Raw genomic sequence first — 26647 nt, 5'->3', positions numbered from 1 at the left:
TCAAACTCTTGTTATTGTTTTATCTAAGTTATCAATTTATAGTCCAGCCCTATTATCAATTTATAGTCCAGCCCTTGTTCAAAGCAAAATATAAAGCTAAATTTCAGAAGCAAGAAACTCTGACTAATGTCATAAGTAGACTTAAGAGTCAAAACAGGGTCTCCAAATATTCATATCTATTACTTCAAATGAACAGCGTCCTGTACGAAACTATCCTACCCTGGGTTATGATGATCCCACAGACTGTGAGAACCTTATTACCATCGGGCCAGTTATATAACGTGTATTGTTTGACAGGAGTGATTGTTTGGAGATGGATAGTTTCACACCTGCGGTGCAAGAACTGTGGCACAGTGTCCCTGATGGGAACGCTTCATGTAGGTCAACACATCACATGCCTGTCTATCAAATCCTGTTTAAAACTCACACAAGGGACATGGACCTCTGTACATTAATGAGAACAGGAAAAAGATTAATGAAATGAATGTGTGTGTGCAAGAGAAAGAGGAGACAGATTAGAAGAGCAAGAAAAGGAAACAGAGACATGAAAGAGAGAATGAAAAAGGAAACGGTAAGATGCCACTCAATGGTGGTTTCAGAGACAGTAGCTAAACATTTTAGGGGAAAAATCCCAGTAAACAAATATATAATTTTATGTATATGACATCCACTACAGTAACCAGATGCATTTTCAGTTAAACTACAAAGAAATGCATTACTGAATAAAAATTTTATTTTATGCATGCATGTTGAGTTTATAGTGCCATAAATAACCACTATGACATGATGAGGACAGTCAGGTAGACTGGGAATGGGTCAAAGGTGAACCCCATAGTGGCACACCTTGAGTGGTTAGAATAGCTTTTAATGATCGGTCCACTGTAGTGGACAGTAGAGGGTTCATTTATGATCAAGATATGCAGACATGCAAGATACAAAAACAGAAGTTAAAATCTGGGGTAAGAAAACAAAAACTGCACATTTGCAAGCTAATACTTAAGTGTAACAGAGCACTACTTTCATAGTATGGTGTCACATAGTAGTACAGTGCTGAATACTTCAGATATGTAGATGAGTAGCGCCACCCAGAGGGAAGTTCTGGTATCTGCTCAGAAACTCAACAGGCACATGTACATTACTGTTAAATGGGCCTAAGGTTGACCATTACTATCAGTTTTGATAAAAAAACAAGAATATATTTTGATGAATTGTATGCTTTTAGCACACTGCTTAAAGTCAACATGAAAATAAATTTGCAACCCATTTTCATTCCATAAAACGATCTTTTCCTGAATCATCATCAATGAAAAAAAAGGGTAGAAATTGATTCAGAACTGAATGCAGGCTTTCAGTGGAAACAAGCAGGATAAGATCATAAACGTATTAAACGTGTGTGCATCTCAGTGGTAGAGCATTGCGTCAGCAGCGCAAAAGGTCGTGGGTTCCACACATACTGGTAAAAAATGTATAGCCTGAATGCACTGTAAGTCGCTTTGGATAAAAGCGTCTGCTAAACGCATAAATTATTTTTATTATTATTTTATTAATTATGAATTAAGGAAAGAAAAGTTGAGCTTAACGCGTCATGTGCAGTAACCTATTAAAAATAGCATGTAAAATAGCACATTATGCAACCATTCAAGCATTTTGAGCAATTGTTTGCTACATTGTACATCCCTGTATCACTTCGTTTATCCAGTAAGTGGCATCTAGGCAGTGAATAAAAAAACTGTTTTTATATATGTATGTGTTTAATATATATATACACTGTTAAAAAGTTTGTAAGTTTTGTAAGTTTAACAAATTAATATTTTTATTCAGCAAGGATGATATTTTTAATGTTACAAAAGATTTCTATTTCAAATAGATGTAATTCTTTTAAAATGTCTATTTATCTAATAATCCTGAAAAAATTACGCATCACAGTTTTATTAAGTAGCACAACTGGTTTCAACACTGATAATAAGAAATGTTTCTTGAGCAGTAAATCAGCATATTAGAATGATTTCTGAAGGATCATGTGACACTGAAGACTGGAGTAATGATACTGACAATTCAGCTTTACCATCACAGGAATAAATTATATTGTAAAACATATTCAAATAGAAATAATAATTTTTTAAATTGTAATAATATTTCACAATATTACCGTTTTTACTGTACTTTTGACCAAATTAATGCAGATTTGGTGAGCATAAGAGACTTCTTTCAAAAACATTTCAAAAACCTTATCGGTCCTAAACTTTTGAACAGTAGTGTACATAGAGTAGTGTACAGATCATAACAAATCAAAACAGATTATATTATTATTAAATTTGTCACAAAGGAAATTGAAGGTTAAGTTAAGCACATTGCATTGTGTGATATAGTATTGCTGCAAAATAGCACATATTACCAAAAGTAGTAGGTCTTCTGGGAATTCTGTGCATATAGTAAATGTGCATACTTTGTGCAGTATGAATACTTCAATATTTCAGATACAGTAGCAAACAAAGCCTTTGTAATATAAATCTTACTATACAGTACACACACACACACTAGGGCTGCACAATTAATCGAATTTCTAATTGCGATTACAATTATGGATGCCACAATTACGTAATAGTTCAAAGCGGCAATTAATCGATCAAAGTCCACTTATGTTATTCTGCACGCTTAAGATATGTTTTTTTTCCTACATGTTATCTTAAGGGTTTTTCCATTGTTTTAGTTTTAGTATTAGTAACATTATAATACCATTCATATTTTTACTTTTTTTTATAACTTGAAGAAACCAATCCGATGTATATTTGACATTTGAAGGCTTAAAGGGGTCATATGATGCTGCTAAAAAGAACATTATTTTGTGTATTTGGTGTAATGAAATGTGTTTATGCGGTTTTTAAAAAAAATAAAAAATTAAGTTGAGTGTTGATCATCTATTTAAAAATAAATAGCAATTAAATTTAAGTTTGGGTTAAGTTGTTAGGCCTAATTGTAACATTATAATGTAAAAGGGCTCCCTATAGTTTTAAGCATAAGCTGAGGTAGCTTTTTATCACTAAGAAAATGTAAACTATTCCTGAATGTATTTAAAGAAAGAGCAACTTGTTCAGTAAACAGAAAAAAGTTTCGTTTTCCCCCCTGCTGTACGATCAGCTCTAGGCATGACGAAGCGGATATCGTCCTCTTTTAGAAGGCCAAACAAAGTCGTTTCGCTTTCACAACGAAACACAGCACTTCACGACATGACGGCGGCGGCAACAACAATACTATAAGTTACGCCTTCTTTCTTTGCGTGAACATTTGGGTGGTGTTATGCAAATCTTCTCACATAGTGAGGTAGACATGTGGGGGCGTGTTAGAACGAGCCGTTTTAGGTAGGCGTGGCTGACTCTTAACTTTTATAAAGAATATCTCTTTGGATTTGAGACTTTAGTCTTTGCAACTTTACAGAACTTCTTTATGCACCAAGAGCTTGTAACACTCCAAAGAGAAAGGAAAAATTTTAATCGCATCGTATGACCCCTTTAATACTATAGAAAAGCACTAAAGGTTTTTCAAAATACAAATACGGCATGCAGTTGCATCAAACAATGGTATAAACATCATTCAATGTAAATTGTGATAATCGTAATTAATAACCGCAATTACAATTCCAAGAGAATAATCGACAATTATGATTTTTGTCATAATCGTGCAGCCCTAACACACACACACGCAAAACTAAGATAGCATTATGCCAAGCTGAAAATGTCAATCAGGTTCTAGATGATGGTCAATAGATGAATTAGATAACATCTACTAAATCTTTTGACTTCAAGTGAACATAAGGTGGTTAATAATGTACCCACCAACAGCTCTGAAGAGGCAGGCACCATCTTCCTTCATTTTTTTGATGACAAACCCTTTCTTTTCCCCGAGCGCTTTTTCAAACCAGTGTTCCTGCTGTAAAAGAGGCAGAATTTCAGAATAGACACAGTGGGGGCTTATTATAATGTGCTCGATAAACAGACAGACTTCTAATGCGAAAGTTATTGTTGGTACCATTTATTTTGCACAGCTAAAGTTCTCAAATTGTCAAGAGCATCACAAGGCAGCTCACATTAGTATGCACAAGCAGCATCAAAACTCCTATAGACAAACAAGGTCATGTTTATTGACCAAACTTGGTTGGTCACAAATGATCATGAATTGGAGATGACACCAATAATGTGTGTTTTCTTCAATCATTATAAAATTTATAAACAATGATCAATGTTTGGGCAAAGATAGGTTTGGATATGATTAAAAGGGGTTGCATTTCTCAAACGATCATAGAAATAATAATAATAATAGTAACACCAATGGTCACTACAATCTGTGTTGTATAAAAAAACTCTTCAAGTAATGTTGACCAGATATGATTCTACTCACAAATGAAGTTCTAAATGTTTCATAGGGAAATCTAAAATGAAATAGCCATACAAATATATGTTATGACTGAACAGCTTTATACAAATGGCCAAATGCCTCATTATCTGTCTCTCTTTTTGTTGAAAATGCAAAAACAATGTAATAGTCTTGAAACTCTTAAAAATGTTAGAAAACCCAAGTCATGTATCAGACAGTATATAATTTCACAGCAAAAGTGTTTATGAATTTATATGAGGATAAGATAGTAATCTGAAGTATAAACCTAACAACGTTAATCTATTAAAGTTAAAGCATTAATGTTTATCATAACATGAACAATTTGCAACCCACTGTACTTTTAATAAATAGGAGTTGAATAAAGTAACTCCTTTATAAGAATGTAAAAATGTAAGACAGGCATTGATTTTATCTACTGGGAATTTGTAAGATCATGAAATGTGGCCTTTACATACCAGTATGGTGTCAAAACTGAATCTGAAAGTTGTTTCAGAAGCGATTTATTACATTTTTTCTTTACAATATCATGAATGGATTAATATAACAGCCTATTACACAGCAGAAATAATTAATAATACTTAATTATTAAATTATTATTATTAATAGTAACCAGTAATAATATTGTTATTAGAAGGAATATCATACAACCATATTTTTAATCCATGTTTTAATTTATACTGTTCTGTTGTGCAACATCATATATGACAAAGAATAAAAATGCAATGTTTTATTGTAAATTAATTGCTATATTTTCATTTGTTTACGTCTTAGAAGATTGAATACATGGTTAACGCTTTATTCTTTCATTTCATTAGACAGAATAAAACAAACAAACAAAATGAATAAAATGGAAAACACAGATTTTAGACAAACCTCCGTAATACCATGCATGCTGAGTGCAGTCTAATGGAAAACATGCATTACATCTTTATACTGAGAGACAAAGCAATTAATGCTTTGCATATAAAACTGCCACAAGTCTTTCATAAAGCTGCAGAAGCTTCTGTCATGAAAACAAATTCCTTGTATGTGAAAACATACCTGGCAATAAAGCTCATTCTGATAATTTATCATGTCATTTTATGTCATTGACATTATGCATCTTCAGTTATACAGTATCTGCATCAGTATGTTTATCTGTCCGTCTATCTATATATTGTTTTTCTGTCTATCCATCCTCATTTAATCTATCTATCCATCATTTCATTATCTAACTGTCTGTACAACTATCTATCAGTCCAGGCTATCTTATCATTCTAACTATCTATCTATCTATCCACACACACATACATACATACATACATACATACACACATACATACATTCATTCATTATTCTGTCTATCCTTCTGTCTATCGACATATCTATTGTTGACATCATCCATCCACATACCTGTTCAACAGTCGCTGGATCCTCTGACTGTAGTCTCGAAGCATTCTCGTACTCATCCTCACTGTTATACCCGGCTCCTTCCTCCTGCTCGGGACTGGTACCTCCTCCTCCTCCACTGCCGCCGCCTCCTCCCCCTGTCGCCCCGGGACCGGTCCCTCCACCGGCCACCCCACCGGAGCAGCTCGCCTGTCTCCTCCTCTTACTGAGCCCAGGCCCCGAGCAGCACCCTCCCATCCCACCTCCACAGCCCACCCCACCTGACAGCTCCGCCCGGCCCCCGGACACGCACGCCATCCCTGTCGCATCCCCCGGGCCAACCGGAGACCCGGCGCCCACCGGCGGAGGAGAGGCCTGCTGCGGCCGGGAGCTGGATTCAGTCCGCCTGTCCTCTCTGGACGGCGGCGGAGCGGCTTGATATGACCAGGGTGGCGGGGAAGCGCGGGGCCTCGCACCTGGCCGGACCCCGTGGGAGTGCTGGTGCTGGTGCGGGTCGGAGCCGGTCCGGCGGTCGGGGTCGTCGGGGTGATCAGACACACCGACCGATGAGTTCGGCTTCTTCTTCGGCAGGATCGTCATGACCGCTCAGGGAGGGTGACCGTTTTAACGACTCTGAACGCGTTTTAACATTTAAACTCGGGCGTCTTTTAAGTCGTAATACTCGCTCCTGTCACCCCGGAGCGAATTTAATTCAATATGAGGTGGTTTTGAGGGAGAAAACGGCGGATAACAGAACAAAAACAAACCGTCTTCCGTCCCTCTGTCCTGCTGTTGCCACACAACATCAACATACAGCTGACGGCACCGGCACGTCATTTCCGTCTCGCTGCTTGTTCCGCCTCTACTGTGCTCTGCTCCAGAAGCTGACCGTTGAATTGTTCGTTCATTCATTCATTCGAGTATTTTGTTTGCTGGTCAGCATTTTATGGTCCAATAACTAGAGTCCACCTCTGGCATTTAGTGCCTATAATCTGTTTATTATGAGTGTTTATTAAACCCGAATAAAATGGTGACAGGAATTCAAATCACTGCATCACTACCAAGTGGAGCCATTTCAGATCCATTACTTTTGGACACCCTGATAATCATAAAATGCCAAATACCTTTGTCTTCAGATAATATTATCATTTTAAAAATGGGATTTGACGTGGTAATCTAGGAATCAGTTCAAATGGGTAAAACCCAGGTCATGTTTTCACATAGGCCTACCATTTTACAGCTAGTATGCTTATGAATTTATAGCTGTACAATGTCAAAAATGATATGGAAGTGATTTTCACTTAGAAATTGCTAGTAAATTTCACAAATAATGCAAGTAACATTGAATTAAACGTGAAATTTTGCAATAGAAAAAAATGAATGCTGTAAAACATACTCCAGTAATATTAAAAAAGAGTGTTTTTTACAGTGTAAAAAATATTTTAACCCTCATAACGCAATAATACATTTGAGTCCATTTTGATCTGGAAGAGATACATAATTAATTAAAAAATACTTAGTTTTTAGTAAGGAAACGAATATTTGCAAATGCTTTAAGATTCTCAAAATTCACATCATTCATTCATTTGCAGATTTATTTACAATTATTTTTTAAGACATAACCACTTAAGATTAATTTAATTTAATTTATAATTTTTTTTACATGTTTTGTGTGAGTAGGCTACCATCAGGTGTCAAAAATACTTTTTGTAAAATGATCTCCCCGTATGTCACGCACTTATGAAACTGATGATACTTGATAGACATGAATATGTACACCTACTGACGAACCATTGCAGCATGAAAATATGAATCCGAAAATAGTATACAGATTTTGAATGCTTTATGAGGGTTATATTTCAAAGTATAACCCTAATGAGGTTTAACCGCATTAAAGTTCAAGCGTTAAAGTCAAAGTGAAACATTTGCAACCGATTTTACTTTTGTAATGAACATTTTTCTGAATGCAATATATCTATGAATTTTTTAAAAAGCGATGTGCTTGTACTGTCTTTCTTTTAAATAAATGCTGGATCCTTTCATATTTTGTGTTCTAATGCAACAACATTTATATATTAATTTTGGTCAGTGTGTTCAAATGCTTCTTGGACACTTATTATTGTAGCTTATAGTACATTATAGTAAAAACACTGAAACAGTTGTGCTTCATGTTAACTTTCTGGTCTTTTTAAAATCAAACACTGCAGTTGCACAAGCCATTGCACTTTACATTCTATGTTTGAAAATTAATAAAATATTATTTTACAGCACCTCAACCAGTTTTGCGTGCTTCTGTAATGCTGTGTATGTTTCAATTACTCTACAGTACTAAACAGAATAGAATAGAGATGACATTTTATATTTCAGAAAGAGAAGACAATAAAAGCTCCTTCAATACTTATAAACCCTTGAAATAATGTTTTTCAATAGATCAAAATGTAATTGTGTTTATTTCATACATATCTGTGTTTATGTATCGATTTAGAACTTCTAATAAGTTCTTATATTGAAAAGTTTAAAACCTAACTGATAAATTAATTTATGGATCATAATTAAAAGTTAACGATTAATCATGTTATGCTGGGGTAAAATGCATCTCTAGAGGAACTGTGAAATTTGTTTATATTTCCATTGATCTTATAAAAAATTGTTATACATATTACATTACACATTTACTGTACACTGTGCAGTGATCTAGTCCCTTTTTGCTTTAAGGGGAAATCTTCTCTGGTTATAAACATAATCTAAAAGAGAACAAGCAAGAGATCAAAGCACTGTTATAGATATATTTGAACAAAAAGAGTAATCTTCAAGGGAAAACAAAAAAGAGAAACTGTATAGTTGTAGTGATATTGTGTTTATTTCTCTCAAATGTTTCTTCAGACAGACATTTCTCCTGAACTACTGCGCACGGACGTCACAACACGCCTTAACAGTGTAAAACCATTATTGTTGACTTAATTGAAATATAACAATAATATTCCTCTATTACAAAATACCCTGCTATTCAGTGAGATACAGTAAATCTTGTGAGACGTCATTAGTGTCCTCCACCACTAGAGGACAGAGCTGTAGTGATACATTTAATGCTTAATCTAAGGTGACATTATCTCTGCTCTTCTGCCAGTAATAACACACAATGTGATTTACAGGCAGTGATGAAGGAACATCTTAAAAACATGTGACATCTGTATGAACAACATTTCACATTAGAACTGACTGCTCACATGTCAATTCTAGACGTTGTCTGTATGAACATGAGTGCATTTTCTATCCCCTTAAATTAGAAACTAAAATAAAGAAAATGTTATCCAGCATAAAATACCAAAAAACAACACTTGCAACAAATAGCTCAAAAACTGAGCAGAAAAATCAAGAAAATCAAGAAGTGTTGTATATGATAGATATTTTCCCTCACTGTACTTTAGAGCTAAATATACCATGACATCTCATTGACAGTGACTATTGAACTATTGAAAATGTGTCTCATCTTTGGTTCAAATAATACATAACAAAAGTGCACCCAGTAATTTATTTTTCATTTGTTTATGTTGCACTGACAGCCTTATTGGACTTACAGTACAGTGACATTTAGCAATGTGGATGCAGCATCATGCTAAAGCTAAATGCACTAGTCACACTCATCAACAATAAATGAATCTTGTGAGCGACACTATCAGAAAACAGGTACATTTTCACAATACAGTAATTAGTATTATATCTGGTGATTACATCTGGTCATGTGATGTCCATGTAAAAAAAAAAAAAAAAGCTTTTATTAAGCTACCAATTTGGCTGGAGTCTTTATTTAATGTTTTTCAAAAATAATAATCATTTCTTTAGGGTTGCAACGTTTTTAATGGGGGAAAATTACTGAGTGCACCTGTAAAGGTAAACCCTTAAAGAACACTTTTGATATATGAAAAATTGAATTTGGTTATATTCATCAATATTCGGATAGATGTAATTTGCTGATACACAACAGAAGAACCATAGGCCTACATGAGCATGTGTCTTGCATAACGTTTATATAAATCAATATGATGCAGGATTATGCACAAATAACAGGTTTAAACATGTCAGAACTTGAAAAAATTAATCAAATATTCTTTTCAAAGTGGCATGTGTATTTTAAAGGTTAAAGGCACAATATGTAATTTTCGCCATTGGAGGACGCGTATTCAAAATAAACAAACCGACAAAGGTGTAGTTTGATGATGCAGTGATCGCTTCATCCCCACAGCCGAGGCCGCTGATCGAGCGTGACACACGGCTCGAAAGCAGCGGAGCTTTTATTATGCCACAGTCGACCGCTTCCGCTCCTTCCGGTCGTGCGTATGTGGGGTAAAGCAGCGCTGTTTTATCATACTAGATACATTTGAAAGTTCTGTTATAATGCTACTCTGTCCGTCACCTGTCTAATAAAACGCACAACATATTAAAGCGTCTTCCATGTTTTCTACAAAACAATCGAGGGGTTATGACGTCATTGGCAGGCGACACAATGACACTATGGACACGATCCGTTACACTAGTTAAAATTGCTCATTTCTCTGGATTTAAACATTCTTCGAAACATTTGGGATAATGTAAGTACACAAGTCAGCAAAATATATAACACTGTTCTAGTGGTTTTGGGATATTTTAATAAAAAAATCTTACATATTGTGCCTTTAATTCATCTATGAGGAGAAAAACAACATTGATTCTTTTTTAATTTTCATTCAATTCAGTTCTCATTCTCCACACACACTTAGAATTGTGTGAATATTGAGTTTGGCAACATGTTTAACTGAGAACTGAAGCAATCTCTCGGTAATCAAAACGCCAAGCGCATGATGAGGTACAAAGCATAGAATGGCCCCTTCATTGTTAGCAATTGGTGAATGTCTGCAAGTAAATGTCAGGCATTTGAACCACATGATCGTTATAGTCTAATGATCTTTTTTTTCAATCAAATATGAAATACATTTTCAGACAGTGCTAATAAACACAGCCATTTTCACACACTCTTTCATAAATAGTTATTTAACAATGCAAGAATAAATAAGCACTGCGCAGTTGTGTTCCAGATATTAATTGTATATGACAGCTAATTAGTTTGCAGAAACAGGTTTGGTTTAGATATTATTTTCATTACAATGCAGGTGATCAAATGTGACGAGCTGAAGACAAATGAGAGCAACGAGTGCGTGCATGTCACCTTCTTACACCTGTGTATTTTTAGAAGTGAGAAAACTAGGAAAAAACTCCCTGCTAGCACCAAAATATCATGCAAACGTTCCATGCAAAATCTCCAGAATCTGATGGCATGTGACTTCATTTGATATGTGGGAGGCAATATAAATAGTGTTGATCTGTGTTAGTGTATTAGCTTGCTTAGTGCTGATATAGAATGAAAAAATTATATCAATTATTAACACATTGGCATGCTTAACGTTGAATTAGTTTCAGAAAATACAATGCAATGCAAAACCATAGAATGTGTTTTGCTGCCCACGTCTGTTGGATGTCTAACAAATCACAACTGCAACCAAGTGTGCTTGGCATTGAAGTGTACAATCTAAAAATACATATATCTTTCACAATGACAAATCAATAATACATACTTGTCATTTATGTACAACACAGTACATATACTGTTTAAAATGTCTCTTCTATCTACTTTCTGTTGTGCAGCTACCACATGTACGTTTTTGAAGTGTCTATCTGTGAGTTCTGTGGGTCAACGGTGCCCTCTTTCTCTTTTTCCGTCTCATTCTCCCAGAGGTTAATAAGTGGTGGGTAGAGTTCGTTCAGAGGAATGGAAGTGGTGTGCTGCATGTATTTCTTAAGAGAGTGGTGACAAGATTTCTGCTTCATGCGCCATCCCATGTAGAACACCAACAGAGCCATGATGCAGATGGCGAACATTGAGCCCATGACTGCCGCAAGGGCTACGTTGTTTGGCTGGGCAACCATCTCCACGGCAAAGCTGGCTTCTTTGGTGGTCACGTTGATACAAGAGTGCTGGGTCTGCTCAGTGCCAGCCATGGTCAGGCAAACTTGGTATTCCGTGGAAGGTAGGAGGTGAGTGAGGTTGTACTCTTGGACATCTACAGGGACCATCGCCGTGTAGCTGATCTGCGGGTTGTCAATTTTTACTGTAGCGCTGAGCCACTTGGGTTGTGACACTTCATGGCTGGAGGATGCAGCAGATGGGTGCACCTTCCATTCGAGCACCACAGACTGGGCATGGATGATTTTTGCCAGGATTAATAAGGATCCAGGGGTGTTCACCACCCCTTGATGACCTCCAATAGGGTGTCCACCATGCCAGTTGCTCCTATTCACATAAATAGAGACACTTCTTGTGTCGGCTCCCTCTGCATTCCAAGCAACACAAGTGTAGAGACCAGCATCCTCGGGTTCGACATGTGGGATCTCTAGAGCACCTTGGTCTTGCATCCGATGCTTCTTCGGCATTCCTTCTCCCTCATTCGAGGATGGTGAAACAGCTTCAGAAGTGACTTTGTCCCCTGTGGGTGTCACCCAGTAAAACTGAGGTGCTGGATCTGCCACGGCCCAGCAGTTGAGTGTTAGAAGCTGTCCTAAGGTGACGTTGAGCTGTGGAGGGAAGGCATGCTGAGAAATTAGAGGCAGGCAGGTGTTGCTTGCCCCATTCCAACTTGCAGACACCACTTCCTGAAGGGATTGGCCAACAAGATGTGGTGGGGAGTCACAAAGAGTTATTTGGGGCTCCAGAACTTTGAGGCTTGATTGGTTGCCCAGGATGGGCCCCCAGTTGGCGAGACAATCGCACCTGAGTGGGTTGCCATAAAGACTGATTTCATCCAGACTGGGGAAAGCAGATAAAATCTCATGGGGCAAAAGCATGAGGTTGTTATTGTGGATCAGTAAGGTGCGCAAGCCACGCATTTTCAGGAAAGCAGCTCGGTCTATGAAGAACAGGTGAGGGCTGTTGTAGAGCTCCAATTTTGCCATTTGTGGTAAGTTAGAGAATGCGCCCCTCTCAACCGCCACAAGTTCCTCCATGTTGTTCAGACTGAGTTCCTCTAAGTGGGGAAAGTCTCGGAAGTCACCTTTCTGTATACGGATTATGGGATTCTTGTTAAGGTCGAGAAACTTGAGGCTCGGTAGAACACGCAGGGCTTTCTTTGGCACAGCCGTGAGCTTGTTATCGAAGAACGAGAGACTCTCAAGGTAGTCTAATCCTTGGAAAGCACCCTCTGGTATTTCCCTGAGCCCCATTCCCGCGAGAACCAGACTGTGCAATTTAGAGAGGGGGTGGAAGTTCATATCTTGCAGTCCAAGAATGGGATTTTCCCCTATCATTAGGATCTCAAGGTTGGGTAGAGACTCAAACCAACGGCTATCTATCGCCATAAGCTTATTAGAGTTAAGGTGAAGCCTCAACAGGTTCCCCAAGCCTGAAAATGCATTAGGACCAATAGAAGATATCTGATTATGATTAATATAAAGCTCCTCTAAGTTGACTAGATCCTTTAGACACATATCAGGTAACTCTTTAATTTGGTTTTCCTCAAGGTAAAGTGTGACCAGTTGGGTTAGGTTACTCAAGCCAACGTCTTGGATTTGTGTGAAGTGGTTCTGGGAGAGATCCAGTTCCGTGAGGTTTACCAAGCTCTGGAGTTCTGAGGTTACCCTGGAGATATTGTTGCTCTGAAGAAGCAGCACCTGAGTATCGACTGAAATATTCCATGAGATTTTGCTCAAATGGAGTTCGTTGCAGTCAACAGTCTTGGCTTGATGGTAGACCGACTGAGGTGTGTACCATGGGCGGGTCTCGCAGACACACTGGGCAGGGCAGAAGGGAACTGCAAGGGAACAGCGGCACATAGCCAAAACGAAACAGACTGTGAGCAGTGAAGTGGAAATGGCCGTTTTCTCCATATTGAGGATCTCTAGAGTGTTGCGCCCAGTAGGTAGTTGACAGTTGGAGGGAAGATTGCTACAAAATGGAAGACAGGAATTTTCTCATCCAGCCCTGCAAAATGAAAAAGAAAGAAGACTTATAAATCATGCAGATTATTTGATGCTAGTCGAGTGCAAATGACATTAACGGCAACTTTAGATGTGATATTTATTAGCATCAGTTCCAGAAGGCATATTAAACATAAAGACAGCAATTTCTGCTCTCCTTAAGATCACACAAACAAACCAAAGCATCATTTTTTGCAATGACTAAATATCCAGAATTGACATTTTTAATATTCTACACTTCGTTTCTCTGCCAGTGCTCAGAGATCCCTCTGATAATTGATTATTCAGTCATCTCTCTTTCTAGTCAAACAGGGATCAATTGTTAGCGAGTATGCAGGATAATTCCGGCCTGCATGCAAAAATACACCTGCCAAGCACAGGCTCCGACAAACACATGAAAGGAGCCACACATCAAAGCCTGAGTGTGCTGCACCGTACGTCTCAATACCATATTCCTGTAAATGTAAGTGCGCCTGGAAGAATTGCACAATCTTGTAACTTCTCTCAGAGGGGCTGTAACTGTACAGGGGAAAAGCCAAATGAACACCAATGCAATAAAACAGATTCCAAGCACTTTATCACACTCTAAACATCCAACGGACAAAATATCTCCAGGCCAGAGGCATTTGAGATCTCAGGAACATATTTTAGCCTCAAGCATTTTGGCTACTATCGAATTTGTTTAGCACCACCTGACACATATTCAATCTTCTGCAATAACCAAGGCATTTGGAGTGAAAACAACCTACATACAAGAATGCACAGTGGCGTTTGTCTTCATCTTTTTTACAATGTAAAAAAAAAGAGATATACCAGGAGCTCAAACAGGAGCCTTTAGTGATGGACTACTGTTTGATCTCCCACTATGCCAGGGTCTGTAATGCATCGCTCCCCTGATTGCCGCTCAGTGCTAATGAGCTGAATTTAACTGGCAGGAGGTGCAAGAGAAGAACCGAAGACTGTGAGCTGTTAATAAGTCTTACAGTATGACTCACACAGACACTAAACTACAAAAATCTAAAAGTGCTACCATATGTTTTCACAAATCCTTAAATGAAGATGAAGATCAACAGAATTAATAAGAACAAACAGCAATACTGAGTTTAGAAGATTCTTGACGGTGGTTCTCAACTGGTAGGTCATAGAATTGTACTGATGGGAAAAAAAGAAAAAAACTCATCATTAACTTGTGTATAGTTAGGATAGACAGATAAATAGACTTAACAATTTTTTAAGGCTGTGTTTTCGATCAAACTCTGCAATATGTTGACACAAATTAATCTGTAACTTGTAGTGTCATTGTAGTTCAAATATAAAGTAACGCAAATGTCATGGGTTTGATTCCCAAGGAATGCATGAACAGATTTAATCAGTTCAGTTCATGGAATCAGAGTCAAAAGCATAAATGCAGAAGAAGCTAGTCAAATGCCTACAAGGACAGGTTGTGTGACATGCCCTCATCCTTGAAAATGATGAACAAAATATTCATTATAAAACAAAATATAACTAAGACTAATTTGTTTTGAGTGGTGAATTATTGGCACACTGTAATATTAATACATTCTGTTTTTGGTCACCACTTGATACCCAATCTAATATCTGGGTCCAGAAGAAAAAACAGTTGGGAACCACCGATATATGACACATTTCAAATGAAAGCTGATAAATGACGGTGTACTGAGCGGATGGAAAGTGACATTTATATTGTGAACCATGTGTAACAACAACTTTGTTCAAAGCACATCACTGAGAGGAACAAAGTTTTGTCTCTCACAAATCACACATCCTGACTGCACATTAGAATAGATCCAGTGATGCAATGATGCACAACTTCCCTTTCTGTTATGTCACATACTAAACACTAAGAGGACAGGGATTTTGTGAGCCTGATTCAATACTGAACATCTGTTTACTAACTGCCCATCCGACCTTAACACAAACTTACTGTGGTGAAACCATGGTAATGAACCCTTACACATATTTCCCTATATATTAACAATCAATATATAAAATTATTTCATGTATATTAAATAACTGTGTGCACTTCAGTAACTGACTGGTTTGGCTCAGCTACAAAATCAGATATCAGAAGACTACAGAGAACGGTTCGGACTGCTGAAAGGATTATTGGTGCTCCCCTGCCTACCCTTCAAGATCTGTATATCCAGAGTGAGGAAACGGGCTCAGAAAATCACTCTGGATCCCTCACATCCAAGCCATCTCCTTTTTGAACTCTTACCATCTGGCTGGCGCTACAACTGGACTGCCAGGCACAAGTAAAGTTTCTTCCCCCAGGCAATCTACCTCATGAAGAGTTAAATGTTCTCTCTTCAATAAAAAGATGTGCAATACCCCTTTTATGTACTCTGCATCTTATTCCATTCCTTGTAAATTATATTATTTTCCATCTAGACACCACAACTGTACAGTACATACACATTTGTCTATTTCTGTTTATATGTATGTATATATATATATATATATATATATATGTGTGTGTGTGTGTGTGTGTGTGTGTTGTTGTTGTCTCTGTGTACTGGAAGCTTCTTCTGATTTTCATATATGAAATGTATAACTTAACTATGCAAACAATAAAGTGAGATAAAAGTTCATGAACATGTGCTCTTCATTGCATTCATTGTTATATATTTTTAAATGCATCAGTATATAGTCATAACGTTTTTGTATTATTCTTGTAATAAATTCTTTATAATTCATGCATATTCTTATAATGAATTATTTATAATTCATTTTAAACACATTATAAATCATTTTTATTCTCTATTTTTATTTCTTGTGATTATTTTATGATTATTTTTTATTCCTATTTATGTAAAGCACTTTGAATTACCTTTGTGTATGAAATGTGCTATATAAATAAACTTGCCTTGCCTTACATCCATATACTGTAGTATACTAGTTCCCATATGTTGAAATGCATTGTTTAATATATTGCATTATATTTTCCAGTACATATATTTTTGTTTTTTGTAAGGGAAGAGCTCCTTCACAATACCAAAAAAGTACTATGGTATTTACCACGATGATTCATGGCTTACCACGATGAATCATGACTTCAGATTGTGTGCTTTCAATAGCAAGCCGCAACAGACAAACCCACGTGTGGCAGCTGTAAAACAAGCCAATCCAACACTTTCACAGAGACATGAGCTGCCTATTCCATTGAGTCTTGAGGTCTTTTAATCTGCTCAGCCTGTGTAAAGCGCTCTCGCGAGTGCAGCGATAGGCCTGTTCAAAATTCTCAGAACAAAGGCTAAACATGGACACGGCGCTCAGAAGGCACCGGCTCTGGAAATGAAAACAAGATGGGGAAAAAATTACCCACCCTCAATCACCCCCCTCCACACTCTGATCTTTCCATGCGTCGAACACAAATTAACTCCCCTGAGAGGTGTGTTGAAGAGGGGCGAGATGAGACGGGGGAGGGGACAGTCAGACGGGTGGGGTGTGTCCCGCTTTGCTGCAAAGAGCCTCAAACGTCTGATGTACCTCAAAGACTTGTGCTGTCACAACGTATTGGTGCATAAAAGTCCAAAGCATTTCATACTGAGCATGCAATCTCTCGCATTAGGTTGTTGACGAGTGGTTCAGGTAGGAATGATCCAATTTTAACAACACCAGAGCCACTTCTACACTCGTACAACCAGTTCTGTTTCTTTGGAAACAAAGCTATTGGGAATCACAAAGGCAATTGAGATCTTGAAACCCTAATGGCGCAATATACTGTAGGTTTGCTTTACACAAGTATGTGAATGCAAACGCAACAATTCATAACACAATACAGGTATACAATCCCAGCAAAGGGTGTAGGCTATAGCTTACATTAGCAAAAACGGTGTTCTCTCTTTCAGGTCAACTACTCTCATGAGAATCATGCTGAGCAAGTTAAATTATATAAACATGTTTATGGCAGCTTTCTGACCAATAAAACACTTGGTTTAATGGCACATCCATATGAATTAACTCTATAATTACCTTGAGTGCTGAGGTCTGTTACAGTCACAGTTGCATAGGGTCTGTTTGTTTACATTTATTATGCATATTTCACTGTTAAAACATTACATGCATCTTTACCAACTTTATATCATTGCAAAGGTAGGAGTTTTGTAATGTAATTAAGAAGCACATACCCATTTGATCATGAGTCAATCTCTGGTATTTGTCATGTCAAGTGTTTAGTAAACATCCAGTTTGAACTTGTGGTCCAAAAGTGTGCACATTTATTAAAATGTTGATGGAATCTCACGTTTGCTTGTCATATTATCATCATGTACGTTATTCACTAAATGATGCTGATCTGAGAAGCATTTAACAGTGGAAAAGTTCTAATACCAATGTGAGTCTGTTCACTTGGTAGCCATCTTGGCTTGTCAGCTATTTCCAGTCATGCAACTACAGCTCCTGTCTACTTGAAGGGGAAACATATATATAGATCTGATAACAACAGTATCATACATTGTGCTTCTTATAATAAATGTGCATTATGAGATTTTTTTGCGGGTGATTTAAGTGTAAAAGTCACAATTTATGACACCATTTGTGTCTGATTTTATTTCTGATTTGAAATATGTTGAAAATGAATTCTGACAAACCATTTTTATATAAAAAATTATATAATGTATAGTGCATTTACAGTATATAATGTGTATTGCATACATTGTATACTCTCTCCATTCCCTCTATTCAAGTAGATAGAAGCTGAAGCTATAGGCTGTAAATCAGTTTTAGTATTACTGATATACTACTATTATAGTATTTAGTGATATTAATATCAATTAATATACTAATTAATATTAGTATAATTTATATTATATTTATTGAATTAGTTTTCATTTTTATAGTTTAGTTAACTTTGTTATGTGATTTTATCATTTTTATTAATTTTTAATCTTTCTATTTAGCTTTCATTTATTTCTAATAAGTTTTAGTAATTTTAGTACTTCAAAACTTATTTTATTTCAGTTTTTTAAGTTTAAATTTCCTATAAAATTTATATTTTACTTCATTTTAGCTTTATTTCATTTACGGAAAATGATATTTAATAGTTTTAGTTTTAGTTAACAATAACTACACAGCTGAGAAAACAAGTGCATGCTTTCAGAAGAGACCATTATTATGCCAGCAATGTGCCATGCATTTACATCCACGTTAGCATATTTGCGTATATTTCTTGCCTAAGGCTAGAGTGTTTCTCTGTTCCTTTTGTGCTAACTCCCATTCTGCCAACTCGTGCATGTTAAGAGCAACTGGGAAAAAAATCTTGGGAGAAAAAGACAAAAATATGACTGTTGACATACAGTATTGGGCTAGCAGTTCAGATCATTTTAATGTTTTTGATAAGAAATATTTGAGTTCATATTGAGCTCTCTGACTTGCATGGCAAATCTCAGTATGGTTTAAAATGTTGTTGATATCTCCTCTGAACTGCTACAGATTGTCTTTTTCTCAAAAAAATAAAAAATAAAAATCAGACACAACAAGTCTTCTTTTGCTCTCTATTTAATCTCACTGCTGCCTCAAAGAAGCAATTGAGATTTTAACAAATTTCATTCCTACTAAAAATAATAATTCCAAAAGAGGTTTTTGCAGTGACGCCATCGAAGAACCATTTTTGGTTCCCCAAAGAACCTTTCAGTGAACATTTCCTAAAAGAAACTTTTTCCTTGGTGTGAAGACTATTTTAATAATCTAAAGAAACTTTAGTGCGATGGATAGATTTTTGATAGATTTTTAGAAAGATGATAGATTTTTTTTATGTTCAATGGATGTTAAAGGTCCTTCATGGAACCAAAAATGCCAATAAAGAACCTTTATTTTTAAGAGTGTATGAAAGCGCTTACAGATCATCTTCAGCAGCTGCCATCCTGCTGCCGCCCATCCTGCTGCTGCAGAGATCAGATCACCTTCAGCGATGAAGAAAGGTGGCGTATTTGTGAGTGTGTGAGAGGGTGGAGGAGGTTTCTGTGTGTGTCTCAGTCTGGCTGTAGCGTGTGACACTACTTCGCATGCCTGTCTGATCGCATTAGATACTGGGAAGGTCGTTCTGGACATAACCCCCACCCCACCCCCCGGCCCCTCTGCACGGCAGGAAATGGGGCCACCTTACCTGATGCCATGGCAACCTGACAGGAAGAAGAAAAAAGGACTAACCTTTGGGGCTTCCTATTGCATATGTGTGTGATGGGACATACAGACACAGTGAGAGAGAGAGAGAACTGGGAAAAGAGCTGAATGAAGTGACAGAGAAAATCACCTAAATGACTTAGTGAATCTGGAATATAAATACACAGTTGACAGATTACAGTAATAAGACCCTAAAGGAAAAGAAGATGAAACAGACTAAAATAGACAGGAAATTTACCCTCAGAAAAAAAAATTAATCTCTTTAAACTGTGGGAACTACCCAGTTCAGAAGGATATAATCATTCGCAAAACAACAACAACAGCCAAAAACTAAACACTGCACTTTAATAATGCTATGTTTTTATGTTTTTATAAAAAAAAATGCACTTCATATTGTTATTTAAAAGATAATTTCTATTAATATTGATATATAGGTCAGAATACACGGATACTTTTTTTTTTTTTTTAAGTTACAGCATCTACCAGCAGGGGCTAACTGCCAAAACGAACCAAATCTTTTATATTATTATTAAATAAATAAATAATTATTAAATATTACATGATAGCCATGCATCCTGAAACATACACTTAAAACATAACATAAAAATCACTATAGTGTTTGAACAGTTCCTGATTTTTGACTGGTGTGTGTGTGTGTGTGTGTGTGTGTTTCGCACAACAAATACTCTGAACTGCATGTGTCTATATATGTGCCAAAGTCCTCATGACGAACTGAGAAATTATCGAATTATTGAAATGAACTGAAAAAATGCTTGAGCACTATTAAGCGCTATGTTGGGACAGATGTTGTTTGATTCACTGTCTTTATTATAAAAGTTGTGCCACTCAGCTCAGTGACCAAGTGAAGTGCACTGAATGAATGGCTCAGCTTGTAATTTAAGAGAGATTATCCAGCCAGCTGTTCACGAGTCTGGTGCAAAAGTTTTACAGCTAGATCTTTGCCTTTTAAAAGCTATTATGCCTGCTGGAAACAAACAAGCATCCCGACTATTGTATTTACTGTACAAGGTGCCCTACATTTCACACTCTCTAATGTACACAGAATACAACAATGAGGTGCTACTGCAAACCATTAAAATGTAATGATATGAACATGTACACACGGCCACATACATCAGAGCAAAGTACAACAATGGAGAGCAAGACAATGGCGTTGTTCCCCAAAGATGTGCTGTAGTACAGCAGTGATTGGAGGTTAGGATGGTGTGTAAACGATAACCCTTTGGGGCTGATCTCTCTTTTAGTACACGTTCCTTTCCTTTTTATTTGTCATGCTTGAACACAGCCCCTCACATCTGCAAACATATTGGAGCCGATGAAAAATTCATGGATGGGTTATTAATTATTGAGAGCACTGCAGGCAGGTCTTTAATTTTCATCCTTGCCTTTTGCTATTGGGTAAAATTTAGGGGAAAAGCTGTTAATTGGTGTGAATGAAAGATGCATCTGGGCCATCACAGTTTGACAACACCTCATGACCTCATTTACTTTTCAACCCTTCATCACTTTCTCACACACCAATACAGTATGTATTATCAATATCAACTTATACATCACAGTTCAACTGGATAACCAGCACAGTACAAACTGTTTAAGTAACAGAAATCCAGTCTAATAAAAGTCAGGTGATGCACAAAACTTACAGGTGATGTAATGTGACATGGAGTGTTAAAGGAATAGTTCACCCTACATTTATAAATTAGCTGAATATTTACTCACCCGCAGGCCATCCAAGATGTAGAGGAGTTTGTTTCTTCATTGTAACAGATTTGGAGAAATATAGCATAACATCACTTGCTTACCAGTGGATCATCTGCAGTGAATGGGTGCCGTCAGAATGAGAGTCCAAACAAGTTTTGGCAATATTTGAGGCTGTAAAACTAACACAGGCAAACTCTGGCAAGAGCCAGCGTGTACTAAACAGGGTTGTGCGCTATTCAGGATTGAAGTGACAATGCCTTTTAGGGCTTGTTTACACAAGGTTTGGTTCGATTAAAATAAACGGTGCAATTGCCCTGTTAGTGCAGTTCATTTGAATAAGTTTGAATGATGCCATCCAAGCCTTATTGTGCACCAAACAAGCAGACCAAGATCCACCTTTTTAACTCTGGTGTGGTTCGACTGATATATAAATGCAACATGTCTCAAAGACATCTAAACAAACCAAAAACAGGATGTGATGTCACAAGATGCAACCTTAAAAAGGCCAGAATGCTCAAGCATACCTGGCTCTTGTTGCCCTTTACAGTTCGGTACAGGCATCAGGACCGCTGTCTCATTGCAGCAGATCTTTGTGCGGTACAGAGAAATTCCTGGCACTGTTTTGACTCCTTTACACATATTATAAACTCTATGCGAGTTAACAGCTGGTCAAAATGCCACCATATGTACACATATACAATAAGTACATTTAGCCACACAGCATTGTTTGGGATGCTCGGTAACTTTGCTAAATATACTTCATAAAAGTATATTTTATGTTACCGTATCCTTATCCTTATGAACCAGCAAACAAGAACTAAATATATAATTTTCTTTTTTGGTCCAGACCAAAAGAGCCAAGAGAACCGAACTACAAGTGTAAACACAGCCTTAAAGGGTTAGTTCACCCAAAAATGAAAATTCTGTCGTTAATTACTCACCCTCGTGTTGTTCCAAACCCGTAAGACCTTCGTTCATCTTCTGAACACAATTTAAGATATTTTTGATGAAATCTGAGGGCTCTCTGACCCTCCCATAGACAGCAAGGTAACTACCACGTTCAAGGTCCAGAAAAGTACCAAGATGATCAACAAAGTAGTCCGTGTGACATCAGTGGTTCAACTGTAAAGTTACGAAGCTACGAGAATACTTCTTTGTGCAAAGAAAACAAAAATAAAGATTTTATTCCACATTTTCGTCTCTACTGCGTCACTTGTGGACGCGTGTTCATGACAGTATCATGACGCGAGCGTGTGGCGGCGCCACAAATTGCTTAAAGTCGTTATTTTTGTTTTCTTTGCACAAAAAAGTATTTTTCGTAGCTTCGTAACTTTACAGTTGAACCACTGATGTCACACGGACTACTTTGTCGATCATCTTGGTACTTTTCTGGACCTTGAACGTGGTAGTAACCTTGCTGTCTATGGGAGGGTCAGAGAGCCCTCAGATTTCATCAAAAATATCTTAAATTGTTTTCAGAAGATGAATGAAGGTCTTACGGGTTTGGAACAACACGAGGGTGAGTAATTAACGACAGAATTTTCATTTTTGGGTGAACTAACCCTTTAAAGTCCATTTCAAATGAAAATAATGTGGTTGACACTATACGGTGCTGTAAAATTATTTGAATAAAAGTTCATCAATATAAAATAAAACTTTGTTTAGAGAATTCCGTCTAATTATTTGGAAAAAATCATGTTATAATTATTCATGTTTTATCACAAAACTGTTGGACTAATGAAATACACATTACTTTATTTGTCCCACTGAGGGAAATTAGTTTTGAGCATACATATGAAGCTGCCTGAAAAGACAACAATCACGATCATTAATAACAATCACTGTACATTTCTGTTCCTGCCATTCCAATTACATTTCCTGTGGGACGTGGCTTATTCAGATTCTCAATCATCATTTGAAAGGAAAACATGTTTAAATACAAAAATAGTTATTAAATGGTAAGTGATGGGAGCTGTACACCCTGCTTTCTCACTGGCCTCTTTTTTTCTTTCTTCAATTTAACGTTTAGTGCCCTGTGAAAGCGAGAATCATTTCTGATTAAGAAGATAAGATAGGAAGTGGACGGGACAAGAGAGACAGAGTGAAAGTGAGCAAGACAGATAAGCTGAAATGTCGACAGAGACACACGGCGATGGAGAGAGATGGAGCTGAAATCATTTCTCAGAAGACAGGAGGACTCACCGAAGGACAAGTCCAACAGTTATTTCATGTTCTGGGCCACAAAAGACCTGATGCATTTCTCCACCCACAGCACCACTGGCTCTCAATAACCTCTCCAAACTAATGCAACCGTGACTCTGTACAGCCCAAACTCTTCAGTGCATTATGCAAAGCATCGGCAGCAACCCTTTCACTACTCAGGCTGGAGAGATGCATCCACATCCAGCACGGTCCAGAGGTGGGACACTTCAACACACATAACACACAACCTCAGCTCTACAGAGAGCACCATATATACATTATTTTTTATTTAAAGAATATGCATATATGTATATAAAAAAATTATATACATACAGATTTATTTTTTTTATGTATATAAATATTGATAATAGTAGAGAATAGCACTAATGCTAAAGACATGGGTTCAATTTTCAGGAATACATAAACTATTGAAAAAAAAAATTAGGTGCATGCACAATGAAATATAACTAATTGTCCACTACTGTAGACCAAAACATGTCAATTTACTGCAACCGTGACTCTGTACAGCCCAAACTCTTCAGTGCATTATGCAAAGCATCGGCAGCAACCCTTTCACTACTCAGGCTGGAGAGATGCATCCACATCCAGCACGGTCCAGAGGTGGGACACTTCAACACACATAACACACAACCTCAGCTCTACAGAGAGCACCATTAGGATATATATATATATATATATATATATATATATATATATATATATATATATATATATATATATACTGTATATAAAATTTATCAAGTTTTAAGATGCTTTTTGCAGACAAATGTGAGCTTATTGCACCAAGAAAACTGTAATTATATTAATAATTATTAATTGAAGTTTTGTTTGATAGATAGATAGATAGATGGAAGTTTTGTAAAAAAAAATGTATGTGTGTGAGCGTGTATGTATGTATTATATATTTATATATATATATATATATATATATACATTATATACAATTCATATATAATACACTATTATATATAAAGTAATTAAAGGGAGACGGTTACATTAAAAATATTGATATTAAATCCACCATTGTTATTTACAGAATAGTTCTATAGTCAATTCAGTATTTAATGCAATTGATTAAATGGTAATTACATTTGATGGTGATTAATTTAATGATAATTAAATTACGGAAAAAATTAAGTTTAATCCCTTACTTTTGAAAGGGAAAAGTAATTAAATTACAGCAATTAGTTACTCAGTAATGCATTACATGCACCAACTCTGTATTTTACACATAAATTCAATAAAATATATTAATGTTAATCATTTTACATAAAGAATATGTATATACATTATTTTTTATTTAAAGAATATGCATATATGTATATAAAAAAATTATATACATACAGATTTATTTTTTTAATGTATATAAATATTGGTAATAGTAGAGAATAGCACTAATGCTAAAGACATGGGTTCAATTTTCAGGAATACATAAACTATTGAAAAAAAAAATTAGGTGCATGCACAATGAAATATAACTAATTGTCCACTACTGTAGACCAAAACATGTCAAAACATGTCAATTTACTGAACAAAGATCTGGCAATAAAATCTCACTCTGGGATGCTATCATTAAGCCATATGAAACAAGGAAAGCAGCCCAAGGAAATAAATCCGTACTTAGTAATCAAATGGAGTGAGATCACATGAACTGAGGATGTAAGCATCCATTATGAGTGTTAAGGGTTCCTGTGCTGTCTCTGCTACGTTCACTCATATTCCCATGGGCTATTTTCTCCTGGTTTGCTCCTTCAGAGGTCTTCTGCGCTGTTTTATTTAGAGCAGCTATAATTAAACTGTGCGTTTTCGTTCAATGCATACAAACAGAACTATCAAGGCACTTAAACAAAAAAAAAACATCACTGAGGATACACTGCCAAAACTGGGCCGTCAACTATGATATAGTTTATGATGTATTGTTTCTGCTTCTAAATAATATCTTCCAGATGTGCCTGATATGAAATTCTACCAATACAGCTGCATTTCTGATGTTATTTTACTATATTTTTTTAAACACTCCTTTATACTCTCAGAAAAAAAGGTACAAAGGCTGTCACATGACAGAAAGACCTCTAAACAAACACATACACTTAAAACTTTAAATTACAGTGTTATGATTTGCATTTCTGTAAGCAATAATATAGGAAGACCAATAATACGTTCAATGCATACAAACAGAACTATCAAGGCACTTAAACAAAAAAAAAACATCACTGAGGATACACTGCCAAAACTGGGCCGTCAACTATGATATAGTTTATGATGTATTGTTTCTGCTTCTAAATAATATCTTCCAGATGTGCCTGATATGAAATTCTACCAATACAGCTGCATTTCTGATGTTATTTTACTATATTTTTTTAAACACTCCTTTATACTCTCAGAAAAAAAGGTACAAAGGCTGTCACATGACAGAAAGACCTCTAAACAAACACATACACTTAAAACTTTAAATTACAGTGTTATGATTTGCATTTCTGTAAGCAATAATATAGGAAGACCAATAATAATATGCAAACAGCTCGACAAAATTACACAGTGAGTACATGTAGTTTTCTCAGTAATTGCTGTGTAAGCTGTAACATCAAGTGTGACCCAAATGAAAAATAGACGGACTAAAAAATATATTACTATATATATATATATATACACACACACACACAGGTTTGTTTTTGTGAAAAGTGGGGACATCCCATAGGCTTAATGGTTTTTATACTGTACAAACTGTATGTGCTATTGCCCTACACCAACCCTACCCCTAAACCTACCCCTCACAGGAGACTTTGTGCTATTT

The 26647-nt window shown here is 36.5% G+C and overlaps 2 protein-coding genes across 2 annotated transcripts in view; both read right to left on the bottom strand.

The window, feature by feature from the left end:
- The window catches only part of otud5a (OTU deubiquitinase 5a), a 29970-nt gene extending 23380 nt beyond the window's left edge, over nucleotides 1-6590 (bottom strand). The window contains exons 1-2 of the mRNA XM_016271657.1: nucleotides 5785-6590; nucleotides 3834-3927 (exon numbers count right to left, since the gene is read on the bottom strand). Coding sequence (XP_016127143.1) covers nucleotides 3834-3927; nucleotides 5785-6360 — 670 coding nt within the window. The 5' untranslated portion in view covers nucleotides 6361-6590. The remainder of the gene's footprint in view (nucleotides 1-3833; nucleotides 3928-5784) is intronic.
- Nucleotides 6591-10713: 4123 nt separating this feature from the next.
- Nucleotides 10714-26647, bottom strand: part of LOC107584888 (leucine-rich repeat neuronal protein 1) — a 17003-nt gene continuing 1069 nt past the window's right edge. Inside the window, exon 2 of the mRNA XM_016271656.1 lies at nucleotides 10714-13768. Coding sequence (XP_016127142.1) covers nucleotides 11440-13674 — 2235 coding nt within the window. The 5' untranslated portion in view covers nucleotides 13675-13768 and the 3' untranslated portion in view covers nucleotides 10714-11439. The remainder of the gene's footprint in view (nucleotides 13769-26647) is intronic.

Source organism: Sinocyclocheilus grahami, unplaced genomic scaffold, assembly GCF_001515645.1.
Source record: "Sinocyclocheilus grahami isolate Dianchi unplaced genomic scaffold, SAMN03320097.WGS_v1.1 scaffold64.1, whole genome shotgun sequence".
Classification (NCBI taxonomy): domain Eukaryota; kingdom Metazoa; phylum Chordata; class Actinopteri; order Cypriniformes; family Cyprinidae; genus Sinocyclocheilus; species Sinocyclocheilus grahami.
This window is presented reverse-complemented; position numbering and strand designations above follow the sequence as displayed.